General features: G+C 40.7%; 1 protein-coding gene across 3 annotated transcripts in view; it reads left to right on the forward strand.

Moving 5' to 3' along the window:
* tln2a (talin 2a) overlaps positions 1-12444 on the forward strand; it is a 102122-nt gene that overhangs the window by 56517 nt on the left and 33161 nt on the right. For all 3 annotated transcript variants that reach the window (XM_023291347.3, XM_055010752.1, XM_055010749.1), the window contains exons 12-22: positions 106-207; positions 599-675; positions 2617-2797; positions 2989-3102; positions 3252-3360; positions 4114-4322; positions 6000-6098; positions 6878-7045; positions 7762-7896; positions 8201-8360; positions 11080-11246. In XM_023291347.3, the coding sequence (XP_023147115.2) occupies positions 106-207; positions 599-675; positions 2617-2797; positions 2989-3102; positions 3252-3360; positions 4114-4322; positions 6000-6098; positions 6878-7045; positions 7762-7896; positions 8201-8360; positions 11080-11246 (1521 nt within the window). The remainder of the gene's footprint in view (positions 1-105; positions 208-598; positions 676-2616; positions 2798-2988; positions 3103-3251; positions 3361-4113; positions 4323-5999; positions 6099-6877; positions 7046-7761; positions 7897-8200; positions 8361-11079; positions 11247-12444) is intronic.

A 12444-nucleotide genomic window follows, 5' to 3' on the forward strand; every position in this document is an offset into this window, starting at 1 on the left:
GCCTGTGTATTTCCCCACACACAGCACTGGTTACTTTCCTTGCAACCCAGCATGAAATGCATGTTTAAGATCAGACTTTGTGTGTGTCTGTGTGTGTTTGTGTAGGACTTTGGGGAGTACCAAGAGAGCTACTACTCGGTTCAGACCACTGAAGGGGAACAGATCTCTCAGCTCATTGCCGGTTACATTGACATCATCCTCAAAAAGGTGAGACATTTATCTCTAGAGACGCGGATGAATCCTAATGAATCAATATCCTCCTGTGGCAGGCGCATTCTCAGATCCGTTGATGCTTGATAGAGCCTGACCACTGTGTCATACAGCTGCAGTTAAATGAAAAGAAGCACAGGAAAGCTGGGCTCTTGTGTCGCAGGTACACTGCAGGAGGTGACCGTGCAGGTTAGAGCAAACGGTGAACTACAGAATGTATTTCTGTGTACCTGGTATATTGAACTTGTTTCATATAATGTTCAGTTTTAATGACCTTATTCTGATGTGTCTTAAGCCTGAAAAACAGGAGCAAATATGTGGGTGTCTGAGATCAATTTCCTGCTCTGACTCACCTGAACAAATGTCTATTGTTCTCTCTCTCTCGCAGAAGCAAAGCAAGGACCGCTTTGGATTAGAAGGTGATGAGGAGTCAACCATGCTGGAGGAATCTGTATCCCCAAAAAAGTATGTACATCTGCCAGACTTAGTATTTCAACTATTAAAACCATTCTACCTGCAAAAGTCAGCAGCTCAGTGTGTCCAGTGTTTTGGTGACTGATGGTATTCTCACTTTGTTTTGTTTTTAGCACTAATGCACAGTTCCCATTTGTTCCCAGCTTTACTCTAATATAGTCTGGTATAAACTGTCATTTGATGATGCTTTGACCATGAGCACAGGAGCGGCATACGTTTTTTTTTACATTATTGTAACAAAACACAAGATTAGGTCTTTTTTTTATTTCCTTCTCTTTGCCACCGTCGACCTCAGCTCACACATTCATCTTTCAGGACCTCATTGTACCACAGGAACACTTCCTTAGCTGGACCTTATCCTGTAAGATAATCATTATGTGAGGAAATGTTGCTGCACTGGACAGGCAAAGGCTCTATCTGAACATTTCCTGATTAGATGTATATTAGCTCATTTACCCACAGAGGACTCTTGGTACGTAACTGAAGCCCTTTCCTCCCAAGCCTCAGTCTGATATTGCTTTCCTGCTTTCAACTGGGAGAGTAGTTGCTGAAAATGCTATGGTATTTTTTTTTCTTTTATCTGTTCTTGTGCGCACGGCCGACGGCAGAAGTCTTTAATACTGCAACGACATAGCAAGCCAAACTCTGGAAGGCCTTATCTGCAGAAAAACAAAACAAACCTTTGTCTTCCAGAAGTGCACAGTGGGAAGACTGTGCAGTGTCATTCTGCTTTGTGTTAATGACCCAAAGTCACAAATCCCCACTGCCTGGTGCTAAATTTGTGCCATAGATGCTCATACTCAGCCAAGAAGCAGTCACATGCCGTCTTTTTTTCTTTTAGTGGCTTTTAAAAATATTCAGCTGTATTTTGCTCTCCAGGCAGCACGTTGCTTTACAGACATATTATGACTAAGCTGTAATAGATGCTGCATTACAAGGCTCCAGAGTGTGAAAATTGTGATAGCTCATGTGAAGTGCAACAAAACATTTTCTTTGGTTGTACGGGTACACCTGACATTTAGCAAGTCTGTGTGGCTACCCAGCTAAATATAATTAGTTGGCTTCATCTTAGCTAAATCTTAGATTAAAACACCTAATTACACCCTTTTCAAACTAATTTTTGGACGCACACTTGTCTGAGCCGTATACGCCCACTGTAGCTGAATGGGGACTAGAGGCTTCTCTGTGCACGCCCTCCTAAGGGCATCTGTCTATGCATGTGAGACACATCAGTAAATTGTGGAATCTACCAGTGGTTTGCATTGGAAGCATTTAGAGTATATCTGTAAGATTTAGCTTCAGGGAACAACCTTGACTACACTCTCCCCCCTCATCCTTTCAGTCTGTGGATGCACATTACCACTGCAAATATGTTGTCAATCAGTGGAAAATAGTGAGATGTGATAAAGTGGCTAACATTATGCACTGCAGTTATTGAAAAGAATGCAATCAAAGTATGGATGGCCACAGTGCTTTTGCTGTCAGCGCATCAGTGTTTTGAGTTAAAACGAAGGAAACACAATGTCTCAAAGAAACTCATCTTGTGCTTCTCCTCCCTGCAACATTAATGTAGTGAGGCATCATAAATGGCATTTAAACTCATTACTGCTTGTAATATAGCCAAAGAAGAGATACCTTTTATGAGCTTTAACTCCCAAATCATCCACATGAGAAAGAGCAGCTTAAATGTACAACACCTATTAAAAACACTTAACCGCACCTTTGTTCCTGTTTACAGTCATTTAAATAATGTGTATGAGAATTTACAATCAAGGTCATGCTTCAAATGTGTTATTCCTGCTGAAAGACTTGTGGTGCACCAAAACAAAAAAATTAGCTGCACCAGTGCCACCAATGTAAAGAGTTAGTGTGGAGTCCTGATTACTGTTTTTAGTTTTAGTGCTGATTCTCTGGCTGTTTGCATACTGGCAGGTCGACCATCCTTCAGCAGCAGTTTAACCGTGTCGGCCGTGTGGAGCACGGTTCCGTGGCACTTCCAGGGGTGATCCGCTCCGGCTCCATTGGCACGGAGTCACTTAGCATGGGTACCATGCCATCTGCTCAGCAGCAGATCACAATGGGCCAGATGCACCGTGGACACATGCCACCTCTGGTAAGAGCAGAAAAAGTATGTGATGAAATCCTGTTAAAGCCACTAATGCAAGAGTTTGTTTAAGCAATACAGCTGGGCAGAAGAATTATCATTTTCCACTATGTCACCCCAGGAGGCAGTCTTCTTTCCTTAATTAAGTTCATTTAAAAGTCACAGAGACACTGAATCTGTTTATTTTCCTTTATGTTTAGAGCTCAGCACAGCAGGCTCTGATGGGAACCATCAACACCAGTATGCAAGCTGTACAGAAGGCCCAGATAGACCTGGGAGAGGTTGACAACCTGCCACCACTGGGGCAAGATATGGTACTGTACACCGCACATGTAGAATTAGTATGCAACAATCATACACTCATAGATTACTTTCAAAGGACACGTCTACTGATAATAGCTGTCAAACGTTTTAACTGGCTGCCATGTTTAAGTTGTACCGACTATTTCTGGTGTCTGTTTAGGCTTCCAAGGTGTGGATCCAAAACAAGATGGATGAATCCAAACATGAGATCCACTCCCAGGTGGACGCCATCACGGCCGGAACAGCCTCCGTTGTCAACCTCACTGCTGGTTAGTGGCCCTGACATGACTCAACTAATGTGCCTTTCTTTATTCTTCTTCATGACATGAATCAGTTTTCCACTAGTAGGGCATTAATTTATTGAAATTTAAAGGACATAGGACTGCTTGAATATACATTGTTTCATGGTGGCGTTTTAAAAAAACTTAATGTCAATGATTTAAAGTTTTTAGATCCCATAACGAAGCTGGTGAAAGTGTAAATACTTGTGCCTGCACTTTTACAAGTACATTTTAGGGGTTTCTATTTTCTGCAGTTAAAATTATTTGGCCAATTAGTGACTTTAAAGTAGAACTTTTCCATCAGTCTGGTGTTCATTACCATCGTTGTAGAATCTGTATAAAATCTAATAGTTCCCTCACATCCCGCTGTGGTTTGGAGAGTGTGGGCTGGTGGGGGTATTGACTGGCTCTGTACCACTCCATGTTAGAATAGGTTGATCATTTGTTATTTTTTTCGGCTTTAGACTGATAGCAGATGGTTCTCGGTTTCCTTATTTTTTCCTTTTTGTTTCCCTCTGCTAAAATAGACTGATGTGTTTATTCAGAGTCTCTAATTTTGGTTAAAGGCAAATATTTTTGCCTCATTGCTGAATGTTTGCTTCCTTTACGTGATTCAGTAAATCTGAAGAAAACTCACTGGAGAGCAATTGCGCTCGTCTTTGTTTGGGTTTAGAATCGCTTTTATTCACTTTTCCATGATTATATTTCCCTGATGGTTTCTTTTATTCTGTCCCATCTCAGGTGATCCTACCGACACAGATTACACAGCAGTGGGATGCGCCATCACTACTATTTCCTCCAACCTGACTGAAATGTCAAAGGGAGTGAAGCTGTTGGCTGCACTGATGGAGGACGATGTGGGAGGAGGTAATGACCTGATGAAGGCTGCCAGGACACTTGCAGGAGCTGTGTCTGACCTGCTGAAAGCTGTGGAACCAGCCTCTGGAGAGGTAAGCAAAGGAGTCTCAAACTATCAGAATATGTTACTAAGGGAAGTTCAACTCCACCCTGTTTGTTTATGCTTTACATTTTGGCGCTATTCCTATTAGTATGACAGGACTAATAGCACAAACTAGTGTAGTTAGTTCTATCTGCTGCATTCTGCACATGTGGAAGGGTGAAAAAGTCGTGTCAAAGTCCCACTCTGAAGATAAACTTCGAAGGACTTAATGGGAGGTATTAGTGCGGAAACTGAAATGTGAAGCGCAGGCTAAAATTGCACACTATGTTGAGCCCAAACTGGATAGAGGAGAAGTTGAAGGCACAAAAACAGAGGGGGAAAACTGTTGAAAAAGACGGAAAATAGAAAATAATGTGTGAAGGTGATGCCTCACTCTAGATTTGCAGTAGGCAAAGTTTTTTACCATTTGTGTTTTCCGTACAACGCCAGACTTTGTGCGTACTTGATCGTCTGCACAATCTTTTGTTCTGTCCAAACTTGACAACCTAAAAAGCTAATTAAATTTGTCACTGAGCAGCTCAACCATGAGACAGTGTATCGCCTCTTAATAATGCCGTGTCTGTCCCAGTCCTAAACTTCTGTAAACACAGTAACATCTTTCACTGCTTGACGACTTCAGCTAACAGAAGCGTCCTGGATGATCTGAATAAGATTCGAGACTCAGGCTGAGTTGATTGGCAAGTTTCTTCTTTATGGAGACAAAGGTAGCTTTTAAGATGCTGCAAATATCACTTGGTATCATTCACAAATGTGCTCATGCAGCCTGCATCTCCTTGGTTTGCAGGACTTTAATGTTTCCACCAAGGTCTATTAAGAGTTGTTTTGTTGTGAAAAAATCATTCAGAAGTTAATGTACTGTACAGTGTTTGGATGGTAATCTGCATATCTCACTCTGGCCACTTGTGCATTATTCATGCAGGTAGTTGGAAAGATAATGTGCAGCATTTAGATAAGGAGAAATGTAGTCTGTCTTTAGGAATTTAACCTTCTGGACCCCAAACCAACCTGCTGGTTGTAAGGCATGCTAACTTTAAAAATATTGCCAAAATTACACCCTTTATCAGTCAGAAACTGCAAACAGAACAGAAGGAATTGTCCAATTTTCAACTTTTGAGTCACTATTTGAATGACTCATCTGTGACTTTGCGTGATGTTGTAGCCAAATCTAAACTTAAAATTGTAGTATTTCATCAATATCACTTCATTTTATGTGTCTCATTTAAAACTTCTGCAAAAATAAGAAGTTTGAACTAATTAGATTCTTTAAAAGGCGAAACATTCTGTTAAACTATCTGCAACTGTGAAACCTTTAATGGCTCGGTTATGACCAACAGAAATTGGTGACAGAAATTCAGGGACTTTTCAGCTGAATTGAGCTGTACGGCAGCCTGTGTTTACACAGAGCAAATAAATAGAAATTAAAAATCTAAATAGTGTGCAAATGTATTTTTGAGATTTACTGCATTCTAACTTAATTATGGTGCACACAATTTTTGAGTCCTTTCTGTTTCTGCCCACTCTTTATATTGCAGGGAACTGTAGTAATGCCGCTGATAAAACGGTGTACGACACCATTATCCACATATCTTAAGATACAAGATGGCGCCGGGTGTTTAAATGCAGTATCACATCCTGATGGGTTTTTTATGTGTGTCTGTGTTTGCAGCCCAGACAGACTGTGCTGACAGCGGCAGGCAGCATCGGCCAGGCCAGCGGAGACCTCCTGCGCCAGATAGGGGAGAGCGAGACAGATGAGAGGTTCCAGGTAACACTGCAGCCGCTTCATTTATCATCATCACCGCATTCAGAGAAAACCCAGTGTTCAGGAGCTGCCACTCACTTAATCAGAAACACACAGTGACCAGGGGAATATGAGGGGAATATTTTTTTTTGATATTTTATCTACATGTTTTGGTTTGAACTGAAGCATTTTCGAGCCGTTACGCTTGTGGTTTGCATTGAATAACTCATTCTTGGCTGGTCGTTGTTATTGTAACACAGTGTTGGTGGTTCGGTTACACACAGATACATCAAGTCAGCACAACTTTTCTTCAGCCTGCCTTACACAAACACACTGTATTGTGTTTTGGTATTTTACGGCACTCCAGTAATGATGAGTTGAACAGATGTGCAGTGGCTAAATGTTTTTTTTAATGAGATTAGACTGTTAATGTTGCAGCTTTGATGGCATTTGTATAGTTAAGTCTATGTTTACAATATACAAATAGGCAAACACTACTGCTTTTCCATTTAGAAAGTAAATGGGGTGGCAGTTAGATGTCCTATTTCTGTGCAGTGTTTGCTGGGATGTCTTCTCGTTTAGTGCAATTACACACAATTACCAACCACAGTAAACTTTTGCTGTAGAACTGTATGGAGTGGTAGTTTAACATTTATCTGCACTGTTTGAATGCTAATGTGGCACAGTTTCCATTTTTAATGGATATGAGGTCAAAACGTTACGTATGTGCAGGTCTTTGATGTTGCCGATGAGATGCTGCAGTTTGAATGTTGCTTTGCATCCTTGTCCACCCGTTGTTGTAGGACGTGCTCATGAATCTGGCCAAAGCAGTGGCCAACGCGGCGGCCATGCTGGTGCTGAAGGCCAAGAACGTGGCCCAGGTTGCAGAAGACACCGTCCTCCAGAACCGGGTCATCGCTGCAGCCACACAGTGCGCCCTGTCCACCTCCCAGCTGGTGGCATGTGCCAAGGTACAAAACAATGTTCTGTTGCACACTGAAGTGATATCAATGAACACAAGAGCCGTGTGCGTACGTCCTGTATTTAAAGTACACTTGCAGTGGTTTATGAGGAGCTGCGTGGTTGAGTTCATAGTAATTTCCTTTTTGTTTTGTTTTTTGATTGTGTCCTACATTAGATAAATGAAAGTGATTTCTTTTCAAGAATGATGAAAAAAAACACAATTTGTCGGCTGCTAAAGACAATGCATTTTTAGACAGTGAATGTATGAGGATGCACTAAGGTGCTGTTAAATACCCTGTGCCCTCATCATATTTGCACATCCTTAATTGTACAACCCACATGCCTTTAATTAGTCTAAATGCCCTCCTGGCTCCCAATCTGAATAGTTGCATTTACTAAACACATCCTCTCCTCTCTGCATAGCCCCGTGATGAGTTCCATCTGTTGCTCTCAAATCTTGTTTTCCCCTCATTTTCTGATTCCTGTGTTCTCTGTTAATGATGAGCGTGACAGCGGTGCATTTATACCAATACAAAATAAGTTTAGTGATTATGTTTGAGCCACACTATAGAGACCGGTAGATATTTCAAATTCCTATTTACATTTTTTAGTTTGTTTTTCTTTGTTTTATTTTTCCACTAGAGATGGAATTATTTTATTATTGCATCTCCTTTACTTCCAGCATTACTTTTTTATTTACACTTTCCGCCTTGTTGTGGTCTAGGTGGTGAGTCCAACCATCAGCTCCCCGGTTTGCCAGGAGCAGTTAATCGAAGCCGGGAAGCTGGTGGATCGCTCGGTGGAAAGCTGCGTCCAGGCCTGTCTCTCAGCCACGGAGGATGGTGAGCTCCTCAAACAGGTCAGTTTGGTTAATGTATCAATCAACATTGCTCTGAGGTTCAATGTTCTGTGTCAATTTTTGATTTTGTCTCAGACAATTACAAGGTGTGGATCCCTGGAATAAACACGGCCCAGCTTGATTTGTTTAATAGAATACAGCAGCTGTTTTTCATTCAGCGTCCTCAGTTTGTGTACTGACATATGTCCTAAGAAGCAGTGAAGATAATGAATCCGTTGTGTCTCTCACCAGCCTGATGGAAAATGAAGTAGCAAATAATGCAGCTTAGCAAGTGCATTAATGATGCACATCTTTTGTGCTGTAGGTGAGTGCTGCAGCCAGCGTAGTGAGTCAGGCTCTGGGAGATCTCCTGCAACACGTCCGTCAGTACACTTCAAGGGGAGAGCCAATCGGGCGCTATGACCAGGCCACAGACACCATCATGACCGTCACTGAGAGCATCTTCAGCTCGATGGGAGACGCAGGTGAGGATTTTGCATTATAGTAAATGCTAAAAGGTACAGGATAGGAAGAAGTAAAAGAAAGTAAAGGCCGAACTTGATGCACTTGGTTATGATTAAGCAATTATGCACAGTACGTATGTTAGGTAAGAACATTAATTGATTGCCATTTACCTGGGAATTAATTTTTGATTCGAAAAGCATTTAGTGTTTTTAGAAGTAATTGGCATAAAAGGCACGGCTGACAGCAGCTACATTTAGTGAAGTTTTAGTTTTTAGTTGAAGCAGCAGTTCTCTTTGGATGAATTTCTATGAAATATTCTGTAAACTTTCATTTTCCCCTAGTGCCACAATATTGATGTATGGTTTATATTTCTGGAACGTTTTGGGACCAATATTTTTGGTGAAATATGAAAAACAGCCCTCCTCAAATTGCTTCACACTACTCAAACTATGTTGCTTGTGCATGCCTATCTAGCAATGTGATGGCATGCAGTTCAGACCTGTGCCATGTTAAATTGTTATTTATCACATACGTAAGATCTGTTGTGACTTTTCCAGATAAATGACTGGGGTGCTCATCCAAATATGAACCTGACACATTCAGATGCTGTTAGGTTAACAGAAAAAAAAAATGCATGTCTGAAAGGAGCTTTACTTTTGTTGTTGCTGCCTGCAAAGTAGTTACTGTAGTTATTGATGGACAAAAAAGTCAAGAACCTGTGAATGACAAATTACAAATAGTTGATGGCTGACCCATGACTGATTGATGCCATGAAAGCTGTCCTATTCTGAGACCTGTTGTCAACCATACACACTCAGTCCTGATGACAGTTTGTCCTGAATCTGCCTGAGACATCCAAAATCCAGCCACCAGAGTCTCAGAACTCACCCTCAAAACTGACCTGCATTCCGCGAATACATTAAAAATTCATGTGGAACTGGGTGTACATCGAACCATTAAAAACTGGCTTAGCACAGCTCTCAGATTCCCGCTTTCTCTGAAGATGTCTTACTGTGTATCTGTACTCGCCTCATCCCGTCTTCTTGTCAGAGAGACTGACACGATGGTGGTTTTGAATGGACTGCTGTCAGGTGTGGTGAAGCCGCAGAGAAAAGCTGACAGTGATGTTAACAAGTCTGACAGTACAGAAAGACCGAAAAGATGGAAAGAGATACACAGAGGAGAGGTCAGCTCACACGAACCGGTCGGTCTGATAGACAAGCAGAATAGCTGTTTGCTCTGCTGAGGCCTAAATAAATGCAGCCAGTTGGAGAATAACGCCTTTGAACAGGTGTCAAATATATCGGGTTATGTCGCACCTGGCATCAAAAAATAAAGCATGAAGAGAATAAAAAGAGTGAATCCTTCAGTAGCGGAGTGTTGGCAGATCACCTGATGCTTTCACATGAATTATAGAGGTTTATTGTCAAAGAGCTTTTATGGTGAGCCAGGCCTGCTTTGATGGAGAGAATATAGTCACCAGATTCTTTCTTATCCTTTGTGTCTCATCTCATTAGTCTGATTCTAAGAATATTATCAAAGGGAATAGGAAATGCCAGCACTGGTGGAACATTCTTCCAGAGTGGTTATAAAACCTTCCAGATCTGATCAGCAAAATGTAACCACCCTGAGTTGAAGGAATGATGTGTATTTGCTAAAATGTGTTTTGGTTTTTGTTACTTCTCTTGGACATTTGAGCTTCACTCCAGTTAATTAATGATTTAATCTCACAGTTTGATGCTAGCATGCTTTTTTTTTTTTTTTATTCTTAAAGCTGGCATTGCACATCCACAAAAAATAGTCTTTCAGAGATATAGGAGGCAGCTTACTGTCCAACTCTTAAAATCAAATATTTGCATATTCATAGATTCAGGCTTTTTCAATAAGGAAGGAGGCATTTATGTCTTTTTAAGGAGTCCTAACCAGTAATTGAACTTTTTTTTAATAAAAAAACACATTTGACACAAATTATCATTCAAAGTAGAGTATTTTTATATGACTTCAGACGTGTCTGGAGGGCGTCTTTAACTTTCACTTACAGCTACAAAATTAAATGGTTTCAAATTAAAAATCAATGCTGTCTCATTGAAATATTTATCTGCTCCCCTAAGGTTTGCCCACATCCCATCACTATCACATTATTATCCCTAACTGTCACACGAGGAAGCAGGCATTAAGCATAGTTTGACTATTATTGCAAGCGGTTAGAGAAATGAAGACGGATTTCATTTTGTTCTACTAGTTGTTCATTACAAACAACTCAGGAGGAGCTGCAGCAAAAAGAATGAAAGGTTCCCAGTGGATTTTTTTTTGAGATCAAACAAGTTATTGATATTCATCATAAAAGTGTGTCCTGTTTCAAACAATACCTGTAAAGCCAGCTTTTGAAGTATTTAAATTCAGCTTTCTATACGTGCATGTTTACTACCTTGCAGTATTCATCTTTCATGCCTTTGTCCACACATGACTGCATATGTTAGCATGTTACTGCCACCTGTTGATTAACAGAATAGTGTGACGTTGTTGGTAGGACTGTCGTCATGTTGCATATACACATAAATCAGGGTCATTCTCATAGAAAATCAGCTTAATGGGGAGAAACAACATCACAATTTTAACACATTCAATGCCTCGTTAGTATGACTTACCCATTAATCCACTTCTCTAAGGTTTTTCTCATCTCTCTCCTTCCCCTCACCTCTCCACCTTGCCTCTCTTCAATCCTCTGTCACCCCTCAGGAGAGATGGTCCGTCAGGCTCGGGTCTTGGCTCAGGCCACCTCAGACTTAGTGAATGCCATGAGGTCCGACGCTGAGGCCGAAGTGGATGTCGACAATTCTAAAAAGTTGCTGGCAGCTGCTAAATTGCTGGCGGACGCCACTGCGAGGATGGTGGAGGCAGCAAAGGTAAGCAGCATGTGGGACTATAAGCATATCGTATGTATTCTGTCCTTTTTAAATTTTGCATTTGTATCTCACATTTCATCAACAAAAAGTCGTTAGATGACTGAGCTGAGCTGAAGTTTTGATTTTAATCAGAGTGGTGGCATTTTTATAAGAGCAGATAAAGATCTAGAGAGCTGAGCTGAGCCTCTCTGGTACATACAGTGACCTTTACAATGAGAGCAAAGGGGAAATAAGCAGATCCAGATCCCCTGCAACTGGTCTGGACGTGCACAAAATAGGAAAAGACCAAGAGTGACACTTTAAGAGGTGATTCTCCTTGGTGTTGTTGATAAGCGTTAATTACTGGATAAAAGATACCCTTTAAACCTTTTCCTAATAAAAAAAACCTATTAAAGTGGGTTTATCGTGTAAAAGTTGCTAAAGTAGATATTAGACTAAAACTGGAATTAATGAATTACTGGTGAAATCGGTTAATTGGTGTTCTGTTTTGTGGATTTGAAAATGTTTTCATTTCAAAATATGTGTGATGTATAGTAGAATCTTGGTTTAAAGCCCTTGTTTGGTTTGACTATCTGATTTATTTACTCTCCATGTAACAGCTGCAGAATTTGTCTCTAATACACTTTTTCAGAACAAAACAAGAACCCAGAATAAGCAGCACACTGTGTGAATAGCTCAGCACTTTCTCTGCAACTCTGCTTTTAGTCTGGCTTTAATGCAGCCATGACGCTGTTTGGTTGTTACTATACTGCTACAGATTACTACAGTTGCTGATACTGAAGGCAACTTGGAGCTGTCTAAGCTTCAATCTGTCCTGTCTTTTATCTCAAATGTACGTGAACAAACTTTTAACAAGATGAAGAAATAAAAGAAAACCTGCTTTGCTGACACCAGCATCCAGTGTAAACATTGTAGTGGCGAGCTTGGATTAAGTGAAACACAACAGCCATGTTTAATATGTTAATTAGTACATTGGCCTGTCTACTTGTTTTTTTAAAACAGCAATTTGCCATCAGTCTGTGTAGTTGTAAAACTTCCCTTTCTAAACAGCAATGATCAGGACTCTATGAAGAATCAATAGTCAAATCAAGTAGAGAATTTACAGGACTGGATTCAGCCAATACAGCATTTAGATTCACAATCCATTTCTTCTTACATCTCATCTTTTCAATGCTCTAAGATTATGACCAAGGCCACA

Source organism: Amphiprion ocellaris, chromosome 1 (genome assembly GCF_022539595.1).
Source record: "Amphiprion ocellaris isolate individual 3 ecotype Okinawa chromosome 1, ASM2253959v1, whole genome shotgun sequence".
Taxonomy (NCBI): Eukaryota; Metazoa; Chordata; class Actinopteri; family Pomacentridae; genus Amphiprion; species Amphiprion ocellaris.